The sequence below is a fragment of the Diorhabda carinulata genome, chromosome 8 (assembly GCF_026250575.1).
Source record: "Diorhabda carinulata isolate Delta chromosome 8, icDioCari1.1, whole genome shotgun sequence".
Classification (NCBI taxonomy): domain Eukaryota; kingdom Metazoa; phylum Arthropoda; class Insecta; order Coleoptera; family Chrysomelidae; genus Diorhabda; species Diorhabda carinulata.
In genome coordinates, this window is record NC_079467.1 from 19769687 (window position 1) to 19794753 (window position 25067).

The 25067-nt window shown below is 32.1% G+C and overlaps 1 protein-coding gene across 1 annotated transcript in view; it reads left to right on the forward strand.

Moving 5' to 3' along the window:
* LOC130897334 (discoidin domain-containing receptor 2-like) overlaps window positions 1-25067 on the forward strand; it is a 404892-nt gene that overhangs the window by 363800 nt on the left and 16025 nt on the right. Inside the window, exons 13-14 of the mRNA XM_057806133.1 lie at window positions 8688-8800; window positions 11016-11210. Of these exons, the coding sequence (XP_057662116.1) occupies window positions 8688-8800; window positions 11016-11210 (308 nt within the window). The remainder of the gene's footprint in view (window positions 1-8687; window positions 8801-11015; window positions 11211-25067) is intronic.

The window sequence follows — 25067 nt, forward strand, 5'->3', positions numbered from 1 at the left end:
GTGATTGTATTACAATTCAAAGGTATTTTTGAGTTGAGCTTAAACTTTTCACCACGAATCGAGGCGTTCTCGTTCTAGATTAGAATTTGCAATCAACTGAAAGCTAATCTATCTGATCATGATCATCGCTTCCGAAAAGAATTACTGGTAGTTCCAAGAAGCTACTCATATAAATGATATAATTGTTGAATAATTTTCAAATTAACTACAGTTTAATAATCTATTTATACTAAAAACAAATACAAATATTTCAAATCGTAATATTGTGGTTAACATATTAATGATGTGATTATAAGTGAATTGTGAATATTGTGAAAAGAATGGATGTAATTCGTCTTTGGGTCGGATGTTTCACCTGATTGTTCTATGTTAAATGACTCAGCGTTACGGTCTGTAAGTTTTTCACTGTGATCTTGATTGATGAGTTACGGAATCGCCAACACACCCATAGCTTTTTGCCGATGCTATCAGATTTCTCGCAATTTACTCTTAATTCCGAGAATAATGTTATTAAAATTTTCAATTCGATAATAAAAACGGGATAAAAGACATTTTCTAAAAATTTCTGATCAATTGATCATTTTTTTATTATATTATGACGGTACGTTAACTGCCCATCATTAACTAACCATTTCTCGTCATATATCTGAAAATCAAACTTACACTTTCTAAAAGTTCGAAGTTGAACTGAATTTAAAAGATACTAATGAAAAATAAAAAAACTTCAGTCGATTCTCCCAATTTGACTTAAAGAAATTGGAGTTAAATTTTTCATTAACGTGAAATTTGATCGTAGTTTTTTCAGTTTATCATCGCTTCACCACTTCTTTATTTAATGTACTGAAATATATTCTGCAGCACGTAGAAAGAAACGTTTTATTAGTCCGTAATCATTTTGAAGGTTCACGTTTTCGGGATCATAAACTGTCTACAGTCTAGACCATTTAACTAATTCAATTGTTTTTGAAATAAAAAAATCATTACAGCTTCTCGAGCAATATGACTTGTATTACTTTTTACATGTGGTTTCTCGTTTTTTGGGGCTGATTAAAGGAATAATAAAATTAGGCTAGGGCAAGCTCATGACCTTAACTTTCAGGGTATAGGTATAGCTTCTCATAAACAATTCCCGAACTCACATACAATGTTGCCTAACGAAAACTTATAGTATAACTATTAGAGAAAGATTTCAGTGGAAAAATATGTGACAAGTTAACATTGGAGGGGTCTAAATGATAATAGGGATCCAAGTAAAAATTGCTTATAAGGACTTTTCATTCCCTACACTTGCTTTTTATTACTACGAGATATGGACTTTTGAATTGTCGATAATGATTCGCCGCGACACAGAAGATGTGAGAAAAAGATATGAAGAATTTTCACTGATGTTTTTCTGGACAAATAAAAATTTTTGAAAGTATAAACTGAGTATTTTTGTTTGGCTACCAACTAATCTTATTGGGCAAATTTAATGTTCTCTTTCTAAGGTATAATACGCTTCATAAATGTTTCGATATTTTCAGGATGTTCATTCACCTGAAATCAAAGGATTGGTTCTAGAAAATCTGTATTTAGTTATAAAAATATTTTTGATACGAGGAATCTCGTTATAGTAACGTGGTTATTTTGCTTTTCTTGGAAAATCAAATGCCTCTCACTTTTTTTTCTTTCATTCTGGCCTTTCAAAATAGATAATTTCGAATACAGAATTCTTGAACGTAAACAAATATATTGACCGAATAATTTTGTTCAAATTTTACTTAATATGATTACAAATCGAAAAAAAGTAAGAAAATGTTAATTCTTGGCAAGATACTCAATTTCCCAATGGCTTTCAACCTATGGAAATTTATTCAGTATCTGAAAAATAAGTACACATATTTAACCTTTATAGAGGTAGGTAATAGCAAAACATTGAAGAAGATAAAACCAATTAAAGTAGAATGAGTAACACTTGTAATAAAATTTAGGAGTAAATATTAATGAATAAATAAAGCAATAAAAAAGAAACAATTAAAACTAGATAAAAATTTAAGGTAGAAAACGAAGTAAAAGCAAAGAGTGAGATCAAGACAATTGATTGATCAGATAGTTACACAAAAAATCCAAACAAAATGAAAACTATAATAGAGTACGTGAAAATACTTGCCAGGGACATAAATGCAAGAGGAATGAGTAGAATAGGACTCACAGTTTCCATGTAGCGCCTCAATAGGTATAAGAATATACAAGAAGAAGACATTTCACTTAAGGTTAACAAAGAAGTGCACGTGAACTATGAAAAAGTCATGTAGAATACAAACTAATCATTATTATTGCCCAAAATCTATCTATTTGTCACTGACTTTACGTAATATATCTTCCGGAGAGTTTCTAGATGGTGAGTATTTAAAAAAAGCTCATATTTAGAAGATATTCACTGATAAAATTAGTCCTGTGTAGTTGGAAAGGATGAAGTATTGATGATTAATAACTCCCACATTATTCTAATGATTAATCATAATCGTCACTAAAAAATCAATGTATTTTCCTTGTTATTTCAAGCTACTATCTCATAATGCCACTAAAAGTTTTCAGTCTATAGGAGACATAAGAGAGCAATCGTCAAGGATACTGAATTAGAATTCCTATACGTTTTGTATTCTTATGACAATATAGTTTTTTGCTATGAATGAATTACTCAAAGTTATTCATCCATAGAAAGGATAATCGATATTTCATTTACATAATCATATAGATCGAAAATTAAAGTTTAATAAATAATAATACAAAATTGAAACAATAATTTATCAATTGTAATGAAAATGTGATTACTCTAAAATGAGTGAATTGTGTTGATTATCAATCATAATATTTAGTGTATTGATATTATGCGGACGTTTGTTGAAGAATTTTCAAGAGTGATGTTTTTAAAATGCCTACTGCCTCAAATGGATCTGTCCATAAGATTTCCTTGAGAAAAATAAATCTACTCCACCATTACAATGAATCCTTACTACCGCATACATGTATACCACACAAACACGTTCTGTTCATAGTCAATATTGACCGAGTACAAAAAGAGGCTGAAATGTCAACGTTATAGACCCTTTGTGCTATCAAATAGAACCAATATAGAGCTCAGAGGATATGCAGGATAAGGAAGGATGTTATTTAGACGTGGCTACTTGGTTGAAGGACGGCATGAATGTCTCGCTTTCACTCTTTTTCTTGTGCATTTATTTCTAAGGTTCAAATAAAGTTCAAATAATGAATGGGAGAGACAAATCATCGATACAAACATTTCAAATACAATAATTTTGATGAACATTTAGGTTAAGTTTTAAATTTTTGGAGTAAAATGACTATCCCGGTGCAGGAAGACAATTTATTTCAAAATCCGGCTTCTCGTATAGTGTGCAAAATATGGTGAAGTTTCATATACATACTTACCATTATTTTCTGATCTTGAAATGAAACAATACCACTGTTGGCTTATCAGTCACCCCCATAAGCATTTTATCTTCCATTTTCGTAACGTAACAAACGTGGATGGCTGTGTGTGACAATTTATTTTCTTATTATTACCATGTACTGAAGTTTGTTGCGTGGAAGTGAATACACGAGAATATTACGATTTTAGTGATACTTTCGTACTTTATATTTACAAAAAAACTGAATTCGACGAGGGTTGCTACTAAAGTTTTGAGATAAGTAAATAAAAACAAATATTTAGAATAGGATATGGCTTTATTGTTTTCCAAAATATTCTCCATTAAGATAATAATTTTTTGTATACTTTGAGCCAATTTTCGAAGCGTTTTTTCCATTCCGATTGAGGTACCTCCCAAACATGTGATTTGAACGCATCCATGACTTCTTCAGGTGTAGAAAAATGTTGACCTCGCATTTTATTTTTGATCTGCTGGAATAAGAATAAATAATTGACCCACCTATTCGATGTTTTGTCTTTTCAAAAACGTTTTCGTTTGAACTGCTGATGTGTGAGAGCTCGCACTCTCGTGGTGTGTGCTCTGCTATTGGTTTTCCTAGTTTTACGTTGCTCTAATGAACGACATGTCCAGTTATTCCGAAAAAACAGGAGACTATTTGCTTCGAAATGCTTCGAGCTCGAAAACTTTTGTTGGATTTGGCTCGTCTTGAAAGACCCATACAGTCGATTGTTGTTTAATTTCTGGTTCATACTCATAGATCTATGATTCGTCGCATTTTATAGATGTGTTTTGAAGCATTGCGATTTAATTTTTACAGCATTTCTTTGCACCAATTGACACGAGCTATTTTCGAGCGACTGTCAAATTATCCAGTATCCAGCCGCGAAAAAATCTTTTTGACAGCCAAATGCTCAACGGCTGATTATTGAAGACCTTCACGAAATTCATCCTGTAGCGAAGTGCGACTATGATTGAATTCATAAACCCAGCGAAACACTGGTACTTCATCACCAAACGTTGAGGCGAGTTAAATTGGGATCCGTTTTTGGGATCAAGATGACCTTGGTAAGCTTCCAATTGTCGGGAAAGCGATGTTTTGCCTGTAGATGGTTCATGATGTATTCGATCCAGTTTGGTGTGCAGTTTGCTAGTTTCTTTATAGCGTCTGAAGGTATGCTGTGTGGTTCTGATGCTATGCCATTTTGGATACATCCAGCTACGTTGTATATCTCTTGGTCGGTAAACGGTTCGACGTTACTATGTGTATTTTAGTTTGACCATTTTTTCGCTTTGGTTGGAAACTCTTCGATAATTTCCTTCTTCTAATCAATAGTTTATTTATAGGCATTGCCTCAAATGTTATTTTCGAGTTCTGCACAGAGGTTTTTTTCTTAGTGGCTTTCATGCTCTCAAATATTTCTATACTAGCTCCTTTGCCTTTCATTCGAGTCAGCTTCCTTTCTGTACTTCTTGCAATCTGTTCTTTTGTTTTCGATTTTCTTGTATTTTTCTTTCGTTGAGTAATTCTTAAATAAGCTGATTGTACAGTTTTTGTGAGTGACTAGTGTCTGTCTTTTCTTTGACGGTCATTTCTATGATATCCTTAAACATGGTCCAGTCTGTTTTTACCGTTTTTGGAGTACGCTTTTGTATTTGCATCGCTCCTTTGACTTTGGATACTTAGCAGATTATTGTGTAGTCTATAAACTTTAGTAGCAAATTGCCTCAACTTTGTTTCTGATCGGAACTGCTACGTTTATTCGTTGGTCTTTTATCTACTCGTTTTCTTGGACCTTGGCAATAGCATAGACCAAGTCTTGCCCAGCGTGTGCCCAGCCTACGTCCGTTTAAAGTACTTTTATATCCATATACGCTTTACTTTTTACTGGCTCTGCTGTTACTTCTTATTCTACGTCATGTCTTCACGATCTTTGCGGGTATTGCAGTAGCTCTCGTTTTTGCAATCTTTTGCCATCATTCCTGTAGCTTTAGGCATTGGTTTGATTTGGCGACACCTTCTTTGCATGTGGAGCTATTATGTCCCAAACTCCAGACATTTGTATTATAGTAATATATTAACCCGTGCTCTCACTAGGTTGTCAATCATATTCGGTTAGTTCCCTCTCTTATAAGCTCTATTGCTGTGCTTTTTTTAAGGCAACTGTTTGTCCTCCGAACCTGTTTAATCTTGTTGAAACTATTCTGATGTCTTCTTCTGTTTTAAGTGCAGCTGTTATTTCCTTCCTAACTTCACCATTGCTGTCCAAAATGTGTACAATGTCGGTATTTTGTGAACTTTTTTTTGTTTTGGATCTCTTTTCTTAGATATTTCCGCTTCCAAATTCCCGTCCTCGTAAAAAATACGACACGGTTAATGTCATACAGAGCAGCCAGACAATAAGAAAACAAACGTTTTTAAAAGCATATTGCTTTACGATTATTGGTAATAAATGTTTTAATACCTGTTAATACTCAAATTTTGTAAAAAAATACATATAACAATAATGCGCTTAGGATATTGCAAAATGTTTTTCAGAATATATGCTCGTATTTGTATTATGTTGGCGGTAATAACCTGCAACAATAAAAATGACATACGACAACAATCTAATACAATTTACAAAAATTTTCCATATACTGAACAGTTAACATCTAGAATATGAGTCTACCGCATTTTCTGTGATGGATTTACGCCGAGGCCCGTGAGGCCCACGCCTAGGGCGGTATAATTTGAAAGGCGGCAAAATTTTTGAAATGCCAGGATTTTGAAGACGAAAAAAGTGAAGACAATCCGTTTCAAAAATTACTCCAAATTAGTTTTTACGAAAAATTTTCTGTTGAATATACACTGAAAAAACAGTTAACTCTTTTAGCTTTTCTTGGTTTGTGTAAATTGTTTCTCTTTTTCAAAATAGTTTTCTTGTTTTCAGGTTCCTTAAAATAAGTTAATAGGTTCCTCAGCGTATTATAAACAAAATTTATTAATTTACTTCTTAATTTGAGGGTAATTTTTAAATAGATCAATTATAGTCTTTATCTAGTAATGTTCTTGGACAAAGTGTTTTGATATTACTGAATTTTAATAACTTTTCAAATTGTGGATGCTTTGTTAAAATCTCTAAAATCTTTAGCTGATTATGTTCCTTGTGCCACTCATTTCTTGAATTTAGTAACATCATGTGCAATTGAATCGATAACAGAAGCATTCTTTTCTATTTTACAATATCCTTACTATATCTACACATCGTTGAGAGATCTCGGTACAGCGAACAAACTCGTTGGTTTGCTCGACATGATGCATGTTAGGCATTAGAGTGGTCTGCAATAAATGATGCACAAAAATTTATTGTCGAAAGCAGAGATGAAAAACTGACTACTCAATTTGAACTATACGGGATTGAAGCGAAAATTACAATATTCAGAAACAGCGATCGCAGTCATTGTTTAGAATGTGGTTCTAGAAAATGTTAATGCTGCTAGTAAGAAGCTTCAACAATATCAAGGTGGTTTATGATCCGTTGTGCAGATCTGTAGTTTTCTGACTTTATTTCTTCAAGATATGACAAACAAGTTTCTGAATATGAAGAAAAAGTGAAAGCACTATCTGTAGTTTATTATTATTATCGTTATGATAACCACTTACATAAAACCAGAAAAATACATTCAGATGGAATTTTTTTGATGATCTATCTGAAATAGATACAAACGTGTTGAGAAATCTTGCTAACAAACTAGTCAGTAAGTACCCTAACGATTTGGAAGAGACATTAGGCAATGAAGGTATTCATTTCCATAATCAACTGAGAGATTTCTTAGCAAAAACGGCGGATGTACGCTCCGCACAAAACATATGCAATGTATTCTGGCTACAAAGATCTTTTGCACTCTAATAAATTAGTAAAAACATATTTACGCACAATCATGGACCAAGACAGCATCTTGCATCACTGTCTATTGAAGTTCAGCTAGTCCAAGAATTAATTATAATGATCTGGTCTGGCTATTAAATAATGAGACCGGTTACGAAAAAGGGTTTTATTATAAAAATTATTCTACATTCGAATGCTCCCCTTCAATATACTCCCCTCCCCTCGCCGTACGTTTTTTCCATTGATCGAAGCAGTGCTGGAAGTCTTCTTTGGTGAGCACCTTTAGGAGCGCTCCCATTTTTTGCTTTACCGCTTCCATGGACTCAAATCGGGTCCCTTTCAAAGCAGATCTTTTTCTAACCTTCCAAGGAAATCTGAGCAGACCCGTTGACGCCTAAGCTTTTGGTCAGGAGTCACATTTTTTGGCACAGACTTTTGTCATGTGTAATTCCTTACGTAAAATTTTTCTAACCGGTTCTATATCGATGTTTACAGCTCCGGCAATCATCCGGATGCTCATTCGACGATCTGCAAGCACGAATTGGTTGATTTTGGTCACTGTTTCCGGAGTTAAAACAGTCTGGGCGCTGGTCATCTTCAGTGCTCTTTCGGCACTCACTAAAGCGCTTACACCACTCAAAAACACGCGCACGAGATAGAAAATTGTCCCTATAGGCTTCTTGCAACAATTTATAGCACTTATTCGGAGCTTTTTTCAAATTTAGCGAGAAATTTGTGATTGATACGTTTTTCGTTACATATGGTTTTCAGCACGAGAAAAAAACACGTTCGTTTCAAACCACTACTGCACAAATACAATAATAGTGACGCAAACGTGTTTTGAGACGTGCATAGACAAGATCTAGATACCCAAGGCACTACTCGTTTTTTACCCCACCCGTCTAGGGCGCCCTCTAGGCGCGCAGTCTCGTTATTTAATAGCCAGACCTCGTAACTGACGATTTACGCGGGTAAAAGCCAGGAAAATAAAATTTTTAAATTGATTAATATTAAAAAATAATTATTATTTATCTTTCTAAGGTTTATAAATTATTTATCGCTCATATTCATTAGTTATAATAAAAATTGTACCTCAGTGAAATGAAGTTTTTATTAAAAAGGGCAGTATGTCGAAGAGGGCCTAGGGCGGCAGCCTTAAGCCATCACTGCTTATTTTTCATATCACACGAACAATTTTGGTAGGCTGAAGGCTGAAAAGTAATAAGGAAAATTTTCTCTTTGAATGTCAGTGTCGTGACTAATAAGTATTTGAACGGAAACTTGATCTTTTTTCGGTTAGTGAAAATAACTCTGAATAAATTTGTATAAATATATTCAAACTATTTTTTTACTTCTGTTTGTACATCTGTTGAATCAATTTCAGGTGCATTTGTGCGAAGCGGAAGGACTACCCGACTTTAACGGTGCTTCATCATTCCACAAAAAACAGTTGGTTATTGTCAAGAGTTTATGGAGAGGTTGTGGAGACGCTAAGAGGTATTTTCCATTATTATTCTAGATTTATAACTTTTAAACGAAATAAAAGTATAATTCTTACCGTACCCATTTTATTCCATTCCGTACAACATTACACTAAAATCATTCATTATAAATATTTACACAAGGCTTCGGATACAATATTATCGTAGCTTTGAACGAAAATAAATTGTTTTTTTCTATTACTTTCCTCAATAAACCTGCTTACGAAAGCGGAATAGCACAGCTATTGGTAGGTAGTACTGCAATAGTCTACTTGTTTCACCATGTTAGCGATTTGTACAGAGATGGAATTAAGAGCGAGATATTAGCCCTGGTGTTCGCAATATGAACCTTACTATATTCACATAATTTATAGAGACAGGCAGATTTAACCCTTATTATTGAAATATTGTGAGAGGGAGAGAGATGAAACGTCAGAAGGGATTAGCACAATTATCCCACACCTGATCGCAGTTCCCATTTCAGTAACCAACCGACGCTCTGCAACAGACGTTTTGATTCCCTAATCAATACTCGAGGAGATTAGCTAACCAAACACACAAGTAATCGTCTTCATGCGTAGGATAAGTTTAAAAGGCAATTAGTAAACATATTCAATATTGGCGTAGTTACGTGGTAATTTAGTGGTCGTATCTTCGTATATTCATTGATGGTTACAACTCGACGTACTAACGATAATTTAAATGAAAATATTACGCATGGCTGATAAATAAAAACGGTAAAGTCTACATTTGTAACATTTAGCGGATCGGAAAATAAATTCTTTACTCTCAATCACCGATATACCGTCCTCTTTCCGCTCTCTCTTAAATGTTCAAATCGAATTTGATCAGTTTAACCAATTCCCTATTCAGCACAACACTTGCCTGTCTATTGACTTTGACTATGATTCACGTCGAAAGATTGGATTACAGAGGCACGACCTTGATTACAAAGTTTCCTATAGTCCGTGAGCTTATCTTGGAATATCTGGAATAATAAAATGACGAGATTCACAGAAAACTTGATAACGTACATATAATAGAATAATTTTGGGACACTTGCATTAATAAAAATAAGTAACATAAAATAAGTTTACTAAAAAATATGAACGGAATTGGCTTGAATACACGGCATGATTAATAAACTGCAAGAAATAGAAATAACTCACTTAATTCACTAGAAATCAGTTATTATTCAAAATTATATATTTCTTTGCCACTCTGAGTTTTTACTATTTGTTCTAACGTAGCCTCTCAATTGATGATCAATGAAGTTGTTGCGTATGCCATCAAAATCAAAATCATTTTATCTGTTTTTAAACTTTTAACTATATAGTCCGGTAAAATTAGACCAAAAAATAAGTGTGAAGCTACATAAATTCCCATCAAGCTGAACATCCGTAAAATTGTTTAAAATACATTTGAAAATAAAATTTGAATATTCTACATTATTTCCGTGTATGAGAAACATTTTATTGAATTCAAAGGTCAAAAAAATGATTTTTTCACGATTATCAGCAAAACGGTAATTTTTATCATGAAAATACCTTGGACAAAAATTTAAGATCATAAAATTTCCTACAAAAAACGTATTAATACTTTTTCCTACGAGCCACCGTTTCTGAGATATAACGATTCAAAAAGTTGTAAATGTTTCAGATTTACTGTCGTATTTAATGGCTATAATGATTGCACGAAAAATACCAAAGCTGCAAAACAACATCGTCGAACTTTAGCAACATCTTCGTCAATTGATAATTTATTTGATGACATTTCCAACCAGTCAACAGAAATTTCTTACAAATACTCACAACAAGTCTCAGTTCATTTCAATGTTCTAAGAAAAGTTTATTGCTGAAAATATATTGGTGAAACCATTAAATACGACAACTTTTACAACTTTTTGAATCATTATATCTCAGAATCGTAGGAAAATAAGTATTAATAAATTTTTAATCTACAATTTTTGTCTCGAGTATTTTGATGATAAAACTTTACCGTTTTGCTGATAACCGCAGAGAACTCATTTTTTTGACCCTTGACTTGAATAAAATTTTTTATGATGTGGAACATTCAAATTTTATTTTCAATTGTATTATAAACAATTTTAATGATTTTTAGCTTGATGGGAATTTATGTAACTTCGAATGTTTAAATTGACCGGTTTAATATTTGGACATGTGTATATTTTATATTTTGGATTAATTCACATTATTCAATTTTCATTGCAGACACGAGTTTTTGAGAGAAACAAGCTGGTTAGCAGGCCTTCGCGATCCTAATCTGGCGAGAGTTGTTGGATTTTGTAGCCAAGATGAGCCTATGTGTGCTTTAATGGAGCATTCTGAGCCAGGAGATCTACCAAGATTTTTAACCCAAAGAGCCGTTGGCGAAGATAATAGTACTAATAAGGCACCTTCCATAAGGTAAGAATAAAATCTTAATTCTCAAATTATTGCATACGTGTATTTGAAATCGTGAATTTATCAATTTATAAGAGATAATGTACAAAGCAAAAAAAATTGGTTATAAAGAAAAAATACGAGATTAAAATCGATAATTTTCCTAAAGCATTATTGCGAAAACGAATTGGTGAAAATGTAAAATAATAAAGTATCAATGAAACACCAATAGAAGAGAAAATTATTGAAACAGCAACTGAATTGGTGTAGGAACATAATAGGAATCAAAAAAGGAAAAATAGTCAAATAAGTGATATTAATTGGTCATATTCTTATTATACACCAACACTCACAAATACACAGTCTAATTTTGAGTTGTTACTGTCGAGGTAGTGAACAGTCTACTTAAAAATAGAATGGTTGAAAGTAGAACAGTTATAGAAAAAATAGACCAGGATCAAATAGAAGAAATGGGAAGGAAAAATCAAAGGAAATCATCACACTGAGGAAACATAAATATACACGACTGACTACCTAATGCGACATAATATAAAAGAGAAAATGTGGGATTGATTGAAGTTTAGGTTTCTTAGATGTCAAAAATATGGATAAAAGTACTGCGTCGTTAAAGTAAAAGAAAAATAGGGCCCACGAAACAAAGGATCACTTAATTGGAGAAAACACTAAAAAAATTATCGCAGATTTGAAGAGGCTGAGACACGAAGATTGTTTTATCGAGTAGCAGTGTCTCAAGAAACATTTTTTAAAATTTCTCAATGTCATTATGTAGACATGAAGTATTCCGATTTCATGTGCTACCCAGTTTTCGTAAATGATTTGTAATAGTTTCGTGTTTTCCGTAACATTGTATTGCACGTTATCGCGGCTTGTTATAAATGATTATTCTTCCGCCGTCATTTAACCTGAATAACCTTTTAACCAAATAATACTGATGATACACTAATTTCCCATAATTTTAGATTAGGACGTTTATAATTACTGGTATTCAAGAGGCACAGAAAAGCCAACAAAGAACAACCAAGACACGCAATAATTTCATTACAAGTTTAATGAAGTAATATGCGCTCATTTTTCTACTAACTGTGTACTCTAAGTTCTATAACCTGTAATTATTCGCGTATATATCACAATTAAGAGGTGATTAAATTAGATTAGAGTCACGATTTTAAAACTGTTGTGTGAAATGAGACGTTTCATATTACGAAAATCTCTTTGTCTTTTTGCGATGTTTAATAATGACATTGAGGCAAACTGAAGATTATATCAATATAAAGATTCGATTTTGTATATAACGTATCGTTAGTATGTGGTGGTTATTGAGTCGAAAATTTTGAATGTTCTTGATTAATGGATATCTCTTTATATTGCGATCTTATTGACATACAACAAATCTTTATTTAAAAAATTATTAAAATCTTTCTCTTAGTAAGTAATGTTCTGAATTATTTCAAAAATTAATACTACGAGTACCTGGCCTAACCTAAAGATGGCGGTAATTGCTTGGAAAATACCACTGTATTAGAATATACAATCTAAACAACATACAGTTTGAAGACACCACGTTGTTTTGTATTCGCAGCCATCAATAGTGAACATTTTCAACAAGGAAAAAATTGCTCAACGAGGAAATCCATTTGGATGATCATTGACTAAAATGCGCGAGATAGTAGGCATTAAAATAGCGTCGAGAAGATGTTTCCATGGAGTTTTGGCAATGTTTCATAGAAAGAAAGAAAGAATCAAAACAATGGCTCCAGTATCGGCTTCAAAGAAGATACAGACCGTTCCATCTGCAGCTAAGGTCATGGCGTCGGTTTTTTAGGATGCGCGTGGGATGATTTTCATTAACTATCTTGAAAAACGAAAAACTATCAACGGCGAGTATTATGCGAAATTATTGCAGCGTGTGAGCGAAGAAATCATGCAAAAACGACCGCATTTGGATAAAAAGAAAGTGTTGTTTCCTCAAGACAATGCACCAGCTCACACATCCGTTATTGCAACTGACAAAATTAATTAATTGGAATTTGAATTGCTACCTCATGCACCCTATTCGCCAGATTTAGCCTCCTCGGATTATTTTCACTTCCCAGATTCCCAAAATTTTCCAATTAAGAGGTGATGTCGGCAGTTAAAGGCTATTTTAAGGAATTTAACGATTCTTATTATGAAAAGTGGATAGAACAAAAGAAGATTGAATATAATGAAATATATATATTTTTCTCAAAATTTTTGTGTTTTCGCTGTTGTGCTAGATATTTCTGGGACCATCCTCGAACAGTATTACACCTCAGTTACATATATACAGGGTAAACCATTGTAAGCTTAGTCGACGGAAACTATTGAAAATTTTTAAATGAGAGTTTTCCAAGTAGTTCGTTATAATATTTCCATTTTTTTATGAATACGTCTATATGTACAGGATATAAATTTTTTAAACGGGGACAGATAAATCTCAATTCAAACAAATGTAATCCACTTCTTCGTATGATTATTGGAGATTTCAGAATTATCAGTAGATTTTTTTAGAAGAAAAAACAAGAAATAAAATTATCAAGCAATAATATTTCTTAATAATTGTCTGTTAGGCATAATTCTATAAAAAATATTCAACATATCTTCTTTATAATTCAATAACGAAAATAACTTCAAATTATTGATAGCTTTCTGGTAATTAACAAGGCTACCAAAGGAGTCTACGAAACCTTCCTTCCTCAATTCCCACTTGATTAAGATAATTCCAGAAACAACAAAGTTTGTTTCTAAGCAAGAAAAAAGTAAACCTATCGTTGATCATTAAAGGAATGAAGTTACTCCAATTGACGATCTATTAATTAATGTTTTTTGAGAATTCATATTGATCAGAATTCAAGGCAATGAACATTTCGTACCAAAATTGCTTTGAATGGATGATACTTATCCACAAATATTTATAATAATTTATAATAACAAAGCAGTTAAGTAACTGGAGCTCATTTTTTAGGTGCAAAATAAAAGGACGTTGTACTTGAGGCTTATTGGAGAGCAAAATAACAGTTATAATTCTAATCTTTTTTCTCCAAAAAAATATGACAGTAAATATCATTAAGATGCTTTTGAAAAAACACTTGATTCAATAAATAAAATATGAAAAATCTGTTGAGAATTGGAGTTATTAATATCATTATGATGTTTGTAGTTTTCCCATACAATTTACTCGCTTCCAATGGACTAGATTTTTATTTTGTAATAGTAATTATTTCCAAATTATAATAAAACTCGAATTAGTTTCATTGTAAATGTGCGGATACGAGAGCAGGGCTATGTCCGACACTACATATGTGAAATAGATTTATTTTCAATAAATAGTGTCTTCTATTCATTCTCTCATTCCATATTCAAATCAAATATTAATGAGTTAATTCTGCTTCTTCCATTTCATATATTTGTTAAAACTAAATTCCAAGCTTCTCTCTTGAAAATCAGAGAAATAAAATTAGCAAAGGTTTGCCCTATCACATTGATACTTGACTATTCTGTTACTATGGAGATATTTCGTGCAATTTAATGGTATTGTTGCCCTTTAAATTAAATATGTATTTAGTTTTCACCACTAACTACTTTTAGCTGCTTAGTATGCATCGACTTACCGAACGACTCACTTTAATGAACTTCAATCTAAGACATTTGTAAGTATCAGTTTTCTGTCTCTAAAACACTAGCGGCGTTTATATAAGTTTTGAAAAACCTGACAAATAAATATTTATATAGTTAGATGTAGTTTCTTTATATACAAAACTAAAAAACACACTGACATACTTCAAAACTAAATTATCAAGGCTATATAACTAGCACTTACAACAACATACTGTAAATTTGGGAATGAAATTTTTGAGCAAATTGATTATTGTGCTATGGGAGCATCCATATCAAGTGTTTGGTGTAGTACAAATAGTAGTGGGACATATTGAGGAAACTGTCAGTCTTTTTCCGTCATGTAGATGACTGCATTACTGCTATACCAAAAATTGGAAATGAAAATATAAGTAAAAGATTGAATTCTTATCATTCAAACTTCAAATCACAATAAACAAAATAAGAAAATTAATTTTGTCGATTATCATTATCTAAAATTAACAATAACATGAAAACAGAATAGTATGCAAAACTAACTTGGTCCTCAAGATATTTGAATTTCAATCCATGTTATCCTATGTCACCAAAGATGGCAAGGATAGCAGCAAACAATCAAAAGATATTAAGAGAAATTAATAATCCTGAGAAAATGATGAATAATATATTCAAAAAAGGATTAACAAATACTATAATTAATTGAGGAAGAAAACACCAAAATGTGGCATTTTGGTGTTTTAGCTCTTTAGCTCCATACGATGTTCAATAAGTTCGATTCCTTTTTTATTATAAGAAACGTCAAACTCTCAAAATAGCCATTAACTGCCGACTGCCAATTGATTTTTAATGTTTTAACACTTTTATACTTATTTTTATATTGTACTTGATCATAATTTGAGTCCAAGACGATGAATACATAAGTATTCGAGAGCTCGGAAATATATTAGAGTTAGTACACTTTGGTGTTTAATTTTCCCACAATCCTATTAGGGAAACGCTTATAAATATTATATAAATAAAATTTAGTTGCCACCTCTTTATTTCGAATTTTAATCATTCGAAATTTATCGATATCGACAAAACGGTCGATGGACGTTTTTTGTAGGGGATGTAATTCAATATTCGTCGCAGCATTAGCCAGGAAAGTAGTTGTTTTATCCTTTAAAGAACGTCAAACTCTAATTATTAAAATTTGAAATAATATAAGAGGTTGCAAGTAGATTATTATGTATAATGTAAAGCAGTATGAAATATGATATTTTTTTTGATAAAGACCGAAGTATGTGAAAACGTCATATTTTTACCCGTTACTTTAAACAAATTTTCGGAATATTAAATGCAAGAATTCTACATTTTTATAATATCATTTTAGAAGTGGTGTTTTCTATTTTCAAACATTTGTTAAACACATTTTATATACAAACGCAAAATATATTAAGCTAGGTAGTTAGTTCTCTCCGATGCTTAACATTCTAAGGACTTACCTCCGAAACGTATTTAATTGCTTTTTTATAAATACACCGTTACCTAATCCAAAATTCCAACACAAATATGTCAATTTGATGAAACAAAGGCATGTTTAGTTTTTGACGCTATTAATAAAACAATTTGGTGAATTTGTTATTATTTATCCTACGTAAATTTTGAATAGACGGCGCTCATGATAATTCATTTCTCTCTTTCTCTCATTCTATCCGCTAACTTCTCTGCCTTTAGCTGTTCAATTAGAATAATTACGAACAAGTACATGAAAGATGAAGTCATTGTTTCGATGTTTGACGGTAATTTTACGAGAATGGGTACTTAGGTAGTTTTCACTATTTGATATTCAATTTTAAACTTGTTGGTTTTTCGAGAGTGACAATGAAGGACTTAGTTCTTCACACAACTTAATTTACTTTTAACAAGAAGAGGGTTTCGTTGTTCTATGTGTTCATTACTCATTTTAATATGCTCTATATTGTACCATTTTCTTTGACAAAAGAATTACTATTTGTGATAATAATAACTTTCATTATCTACTTCTTAAATAATATAAAGTTTGTATGTATTATGTATGTGTGTACGTATTATTCAAATAGATCCAAATTTCATCATTTCATTATTATGATAACAAATACTTATTGTTTATATGCGTATTATTCCATTATAGCATCTAGCGTTCTGGGAAATACAATTTATCTATTCATTCACACCGCGGTTGATTCTAGTAGCTTCAGAATAAAAGTTACAAATTCTTATCATATTCATAAGGTAAAATAAATATCACTTTTTCAGATATTTTCCACGTTTACTCGTGGTGTTTTTTCACACCTTCTCACCTTCTTATTGAGAGAGTCCTTCACTGCTTTTATAATTCTTTTATAATTAATAATAGCTGCATTAGCTTGTGGAATATCGTCTCAACTATTCTGTAAATAGCGCTGCCGTGTTTTTTGAATGTGCAAATGCAGTTCTGGAAAAAAAATCATGTATGTTGGCTAGAGGGGCCGAAGTAAAAACCAGCGAGCCATTTTTTCCAGTCTGAGAACAGAAAATGATCCAAGGAGCTTTAATCTGTCAAATAGGGTGCATGAGTTACCAATTCAAAGTTTAATTCATTAATTTTGGCCATTGCAATAACGGATGTGTGAACTGGTGTATTGTCTTGATGAAACAACACTTTCTTCTTTGCCAAATGCGGCTGATTTTACTTAATTGCTTCGCTCAAATGTTGCAACGAGTTCGAATAAGACTCGCCGATGTAAGTTTTTTCTTTTTCAAGAGAAAAAATGAAAGTTATCCCAGCGCAACGTCAAAAACCGACGCCATGACCTTGCCTGCAGATGGAACGATCTTTGCCTTCTTTGAATCTGGTTCTTACTTTTCAGTCCATTGTTTTGATCGTTCTTTTGCTTCGGGTACGAAATTATAGACCCACGTTTCATCCTTGGTTATGAAACGGCGCAAAAATTTGGCTTCATTTTTGTGAAACATTGCCAAACACTCGATGGAAATATCTTCACGACTCTGTTTTTGTTCCATTGTGATCAAATGCGGCACCTATCTTGTGCACAGCTTTCTCGTCTGTAAGCTCGCTCACTTTCAGACAACGATCATTCGCTGGTTTTTCTTCAACATTTTTGGAGTCATCACCTCATTTGGTCGACCACTGCGATTTTGTTCTTCGCAGTGCGTACGGCCTCGTTTAAACACTGCTACCCAATATTTTACTGTTATACAGTCTCACCCAGAGACTCTCCTGGGACCATCTTCGTATAAGACGGCCATATTTTCTGTTTATAAAAACATTAACATAAAATAAAAAAATATTACTCACATTAACACTTCGTTTAAAAGAAAATACTTAATAAAATGTTTATGGGGTTGATACGAATTAGACCTGGTAGGTGATCGAGTGGTAGTACGACACTATAATATGGCTCGAGCTTAACTTGCAACTGGAAGTTGGGTGCTTCGACTTCTTTGCATTTCTGACGTAGTCGTCGTTTAATCTATTTCAGAATCCTGGTTAGATGCACTCTCGACCACATCATTACTGCATCTCGATGATTCATAATCGGTTTGACATCTAAAATATCCTGATTTGTATACTAAATAGTTTCACCAAGCTGTTTGAACTTTTAATGGATTATTTGTTACACACATTTTCAATCGTCCGACGCAACTGCAAAATTTTTGTTTTATTTGATTTTCTTGGTGTGGTCTATATTGAATCTGCTACACCGCTCAATGATAAAATAGAGGTATAATTGCAGAATACAGTTATGCGAGGAACGATAAATATTTCACAAATACGCACTCATACCAAATTAAGAAATGAAAAATAATGTTGACTCCCCGTATAAAATTCGGCGAACATCTAACAAACCGTCAGTCCACGTGGACTTATCATAAACACTGTTTACCAATGAAAACATGGAATCGGGAACATAAATGCATTTCCATTGGCCGAATCTGTCGGCGTATATTTCTTCGAAATATTCCTGTGTTCAATTCTCGATACGATTATAAAATGTATGGAATGAGATAATGTTCATTCAAAAAGTAGTTTTGGAATTTTTCAAAAGTTTATTAACCAACATCGTCAGATTTTGAAACCGTCTTTTTTAATTAGAACACTTTTGATAACATTGTGTTGAGTTTCCTCGTTTCTTTCACGAATATTTTATTTGTTCATTAAATGAATGATATGAAAGACCAAGTAATGATAATTTCCTAAATTATTTGAATATTTCACGACTATTAATTTAGTCTATCTGTAGAGGAAAGAGAATGTTGAAATTAAAGCTGACAAACAAACGGAAAATCTGATTAATCACACGGCACAGAATGATTTACCTTTCTACGTCTCTTAGAACTAAAACTTTTAATGATCTATTCATACGAAAAATGTGTGGCTGACTTTTCATTGAAATGGAAAGCTTTTTGAACTTAAATCCCGTATCAGAAAATTTGCAGTAATCTCTATATAAGACAAATTAGATTGTGTCAATTAGTATTTTTAATATATTTAATATTATCTGATAATTGCTTTAGCATAGAAAGAAAGGAGGAAGAGGATTAGAGAATATAATCGACCAATAGCCGTTTTTGTCAATTTGATTTAAACATTTCGTAAGATTGCTCACATTATCAAAGTAACCAAACATTAGTTTTCATATGATAATGGAGATTGAGGAAGTGCTGTAAACAAACATTCAAACTGTCGATTTTAAGCTTTACTTACCCCCTTATTCAAAATCAACCCTATTCTCATGCTTTTCATTTTTTAGGGGTTAAACCTATGCCTTATCGTAAAAAATTTAAAAATCTTCGATTTGAGCATATTGAAAATATGTGTGTGATGAAGAGTAAAATAAAAAAAAAGGTTAATGTTCATACATTCAAACAACCAAGTAATATAAACGCGTGCTCTGAGTGCTCAAAATTTTACAAATGATTCGTGATTTATCATAACCTTGTAATAAACAACCTCGGGAATAGATGCTGCAATAAACTGAGAACTAAACTACTCACATAAGACATATACCTGACAGTGACATAAAATAATAATACAAGGTAACTACAAATGAATTTAATAATGAATATAGGACAAACCTCACAATATAACAATGTAGAATATATGCTATTTATGTGGATTTTTTGAACTAAATAATTGAGAGATTTCCAAATCGTTTTCAAACTGCCTTCGACGTCTTGAAGAGCCCCAACGCTTTGATCCTGTGATTATGCTGTTCATTAGAGAAGGTGCCGTTAAAAAAAGCTCCTAAAGCACAGAAATTAATTTTATACCGTGATTAAAAACATTCAGAAATAAGTACACTTTAAAAAGAGAATAGGGAACTAGAAGTATGTAAAGATGAAAAAGTTTGTAGTACCTTAAATATTCTAAACTACCTAAAGTAAACCCAAACAAATTGGTAGGGATAATGTACTACATAATCTCAAGAGAAATGTTTTTATCCAATTAGTGAAATGAGAGACTATATATAATATTATCGAATCAAGATTAGGTCTTATTGTTTCCAACCATGCAGGATTATTAGGATATTGATGGGTACTTTTCCATTTTATATTCAGACAAAAAGATATTTCCTCTCGTTGAGAAACATATCACCAGAATATAATCCTTTAATGACAGTTGTATTTTCAAGAGAACAGATCAAAACCAAACCTACAAATATACAACAGAGCGAGTTGGAAAGATCCGCAGATCCCTTTAAATGAATAATAAATTTCTCCATTAAGCGTTATTCTAAAATTTGAATAATAACCGTTCAGGATAGGAATTAAGCGAAAGTCTGTGTGTTGCCTTTTGCGTTTGTTGGAAACACAAATGGAGCTCATTGTAAATTATTCAAAATATAATAGAGAGCATTTCGAATTATATTTTGATGCTGTGAATGCAGAACGGATTATGAGATCACGTCTAGTAATTTCCGGCTTGATATGTTTAATATTAGAGAGAAATGGTGACGTTGAAACTTAGAGCTTGGTTAGTATCAAACCATAGAATCAGGAAATTATTGCTGGGCTTTATCAAAAATTTATAGGTAGAAAGCCCGACGTGTTTGCTATCAACTACTTGATTACGCCCATAATGAAATCTATAGACGACATATGAATAATTCAGTATTATTTACTTTGATGGGTGTAATTGTAGGTCATCAAATATTTGTTTATTCATCAAAACCAATAACGAATTGTTGGCTTCTATTCGATTAAACTTGATGTGCCAATATAGATGGATTATTTATAATTCACATTTTCTACCAATTATATCCATAACTTTCATTATTGACTTTTGTTTCTGCATTATTGTTATAAATGGTAAACTGGAGTTCCACACGTTATATAACTATGAAGGTATTTTATACTAAATTAACTATTTTCCCTCTTTTATCTAGACTTTAAATGATTTAATTTTTTCGCGTTTTTATGCAAGTATCACATATTTTGAATCGATCAATAGTTGCCGCATCAGGGGTTGGACCACATTCTTATTCATTTTTCTCTCAAAGTACCATCTTTAAAACGGCAGCTGACAAAATTTATCTCATTTTTTCTCCAATAATTTGTTTGTTTAGTTTTCTTAAGTTAACGACTTCTGCACAATGCTCGATGATTATTGTGATAGGAAACACAACTTGAAATTTTACATTTGAGGATGAGGAAACTTCGTTCCAAATAGATGCCACATTCCCTCATGATAGAACAAAAAAAAACGAATTGGTGATTTAGAACACTGTTGAAAGCTATTTAGGCAAAATAAAAATAATTATTCACTTCAATATATAACGATAGTTGAAACTCTGATTCACCAGTAATAATCTGGAATAAAACGGAAAGCATTTGAGTGAATATGAGCCTTTTTTCCCCAAGACAATTCACAGTGTCACAATTCGGTAGAAACGATTATCAAATTTAAAAAAATAGACTTCGTATGTTTCTCATAAATAAAAAATTCTGCAATATGATCGCCCGATGACTGGCTGTTTTCAGATCAAGTATTGAAATAACCAATAAATAAGTACTCCATTTGAGGCTATGTTGTTTGTGATTTTAACACCAGAAAACGATATCAGAACGGAAAAACTCTTCTCCAGTAAGATAGTATCCCTAGTAAGCTGAAGATGTTTAAAATATTGATTATTCCTCGCATAACTGTCTTCTGCAATTGATATTGGAAGAACTATACTTTATTATGACACCTTAACAAAGACTTATAATCAAATTTTTTATACGGAAACTATTTTTCATCCATTCAATAACGGGACAGCGTTATAATGCAGATTCTTCTTGAACTTATTTTGTTTAAATCTTTCTTCAGGAAAATTTGGATGAATATCCCAAGGTTTGTTTCCAACATTAAAAAATATTAGTAACAATTTTATCGTACCTCCAGATGGTGATGGGAATAAAAAAAATTACACGAAATTAAAAAAATAACATAAATCTTTATAGATATAGCTAATTACTTAATATTCACATTTTCAAAAAAATCACTTACCTAATTTCATATTTCGGACAATTAAATAGAGATATGTTTGTTCCTTCTCTGGTAGAACATCCAACACGGCACATTCTAGTATTTTTAAATATGTTAAACTCCTATTGGGATTTATTTTCTTAACAGCGGCAACGTCGCATTTTTTATCATGGTTGACCGTAGATCATGAAAAACAAAAGCACAAAAAAGAATGTTCGAAACTCGTCTTCGAACACCATGGTTGTCGCTTTACTTTTCCTTACATTACTTTATTTTTATATTCAAACATCCAAAATTATAATATAAATTCAAAACTAGCTAAGAGAATAAAATGTATATGATTAACTGACCGAAGGTTTATTCTTGATATTTGTGAGTACCTATAAAGTCAACTCATCACGTTTTTTAAATATAATTATCACAAAAAGGATAAATGCACATGTGCCAGATTAAACATATTTACCAATGTCCGAGGATACATTGGACGTATTCAGAACACGTTCGGAACTAGAAATCTGTGCTCCACTAACACAGGATTTCAAATCCTGAACATGTTTTATTAGTACCGCGAACGCATGAATCTGGTGACAGAACATGTTCAGGATATCTACCGCGAACAAAGTTTATATGTTAGTTAAATATTCACGAGTTGTGGTTCTTTCCTTTAATCAAGAGGAAAAAACTCAACAGTGGCATATTATTGAAGAAACAAACTCAAGATACTGAGCGAATAATTAGTTTAATTTAAAAAAGAAATGCTGTTACTACGGCAAGTAAGGACAAACGGTTTATGCATGGTGACTTCGTGCGACCAAAAAGAATAGTATCCGATATTCAAGTGAGATAGGCATAAAAGAGTTTTGTCTTGTTAATAATCGAAAATATGGCTCAGTACTTGAAGCCAATTTATAGTATAAAATTGATTATTTGGCTTCACTTCCATATTATTTGAATAAAATTCAAGATACTAAGTTCTCCCGTTACGGATATTTGTTATAACTGCGGACTAAGAGCCCTTTGGAAATATTCGCGTTTAGAGCTTAAAACTCGATTGGGAAACAAAGCGCTCTTCACATCCATGATCGGCCAATTTATCCATTGCCGACGTTCGAACCCGTTTCAATCTTACCCTATTCAATATTCAACTGATTGTTTCGTTATATTGTGAGAGGTGCTACAAAGGGCATTAGGATGTAATAGACATAATTTAAGAGAGCATTGTTTCATTGATGTCGATGTCTCTGTTGAAATGCGAATTTGGTATATCAAACTTCAGTGCTTCATTCCTATAAATAAGAACCGAAAAATAATTATTAAATCTGCAGATTTTCTCAGATTGAATGTTGCGATATCGGAAGGAGTGAGAAACATTTAACTGTATATCAAAATTGCTTAGAATAACGTTAACAATCTATCTTTTTTTCAAAATTATGGTGGAACTAGTAACGTTGATTGTCGTTTGTGCCGTTCTCTAAAATAATGTAATGTTTTTACTATTTATTCTTATTATCTTACGCTATTTCCATCGTTGGGGTGAATTTATATACATATTTATGTACTCTATTCATTTAAATGAGACTTAACTAATCCATTAAATTCACCGGTCACTTTTCTATTTTGTAACGTTAACTATGACTGTTTATTATAAACTAACTAACTCCGCTAAACAAACTCGTTTATATACCCAAAATGGAGCTCTCAAATATTGTAGAAAATAAACAACCAAAAGAAAATAAATAAAAAGACCTTCCTAAAGAAATTAGTTCTAAAAAAAATATAAACAACTCGCCGCTATTTATAAAAATTATACCAAATGTACCGAGAATTCGCCAAATTTTGGAATTCTATTATAACAAGACCGACTTCATGGCCTATGTTTTGGACCTGTTCGTTACAATAATATTAAAAAACAATACAATTGTTCTTTGAAGGCAATAATCAATTTTATTTTTAGAACGAATCTATTTCGTAAAATTTGTAATTTCTATTCCTTATTAAAGTGCGTACTAAGTTTGAAACTAGAGGTGGAAATAAGAAGCTAATGATGTAACCTAGAAATACGTACAACAAAAACCATAAATCTGACTAAAGTTAGAAAAATAAATATACGAATTGTCTGCAGAGTGTCCTCAAACGCTTCAAACAGACATACATATATTACTCCTAGACGTTATTTTACGTCCTTCCAACCTAATTCGCCTCCTAGAGAAGCTAGCACCTTCTGAAGATGTTTCTCTGCCAAGCATAACAAACTTCAAACTTCTTACGGATTAAGTTGGTGAAGTTTTTTAGAAAATTTTATAGGAAATTTGAAAACGATGAGGTATTTTTAGTGAAAATGTGCTATCATTATTGGATGGCAATAAAAACGCAGGGTTGAGGTAAATATAATTTCTAGTTTGTACAATGCACCAAGTTTACAGTTTGTAAGCAGAAGCTGTTATGAGATATACTTATAAAACCAAATAGCGTTATCTTCAAATTATCCCAGCTTCCTTAGCAATAACTTCACATCACAGTTATTTTCTGTTTTCCATTTTATAATATATAATATAAAATTTTCGACACCAACGCAAGGTGAAGGTGAAGAAAAGTTAAGTATCCAAATGTTTTATAGTTAAATATTCTATTATTATTCTATTCAAAAATGATCAGTTCCAATGATGAAAAAACTAACATGCCAGTTACATTTACGAAATATGTACAGAGATTTGAAAAGTAACTCTTGGGATTTTAGTTGTGCTATAATGATAAAA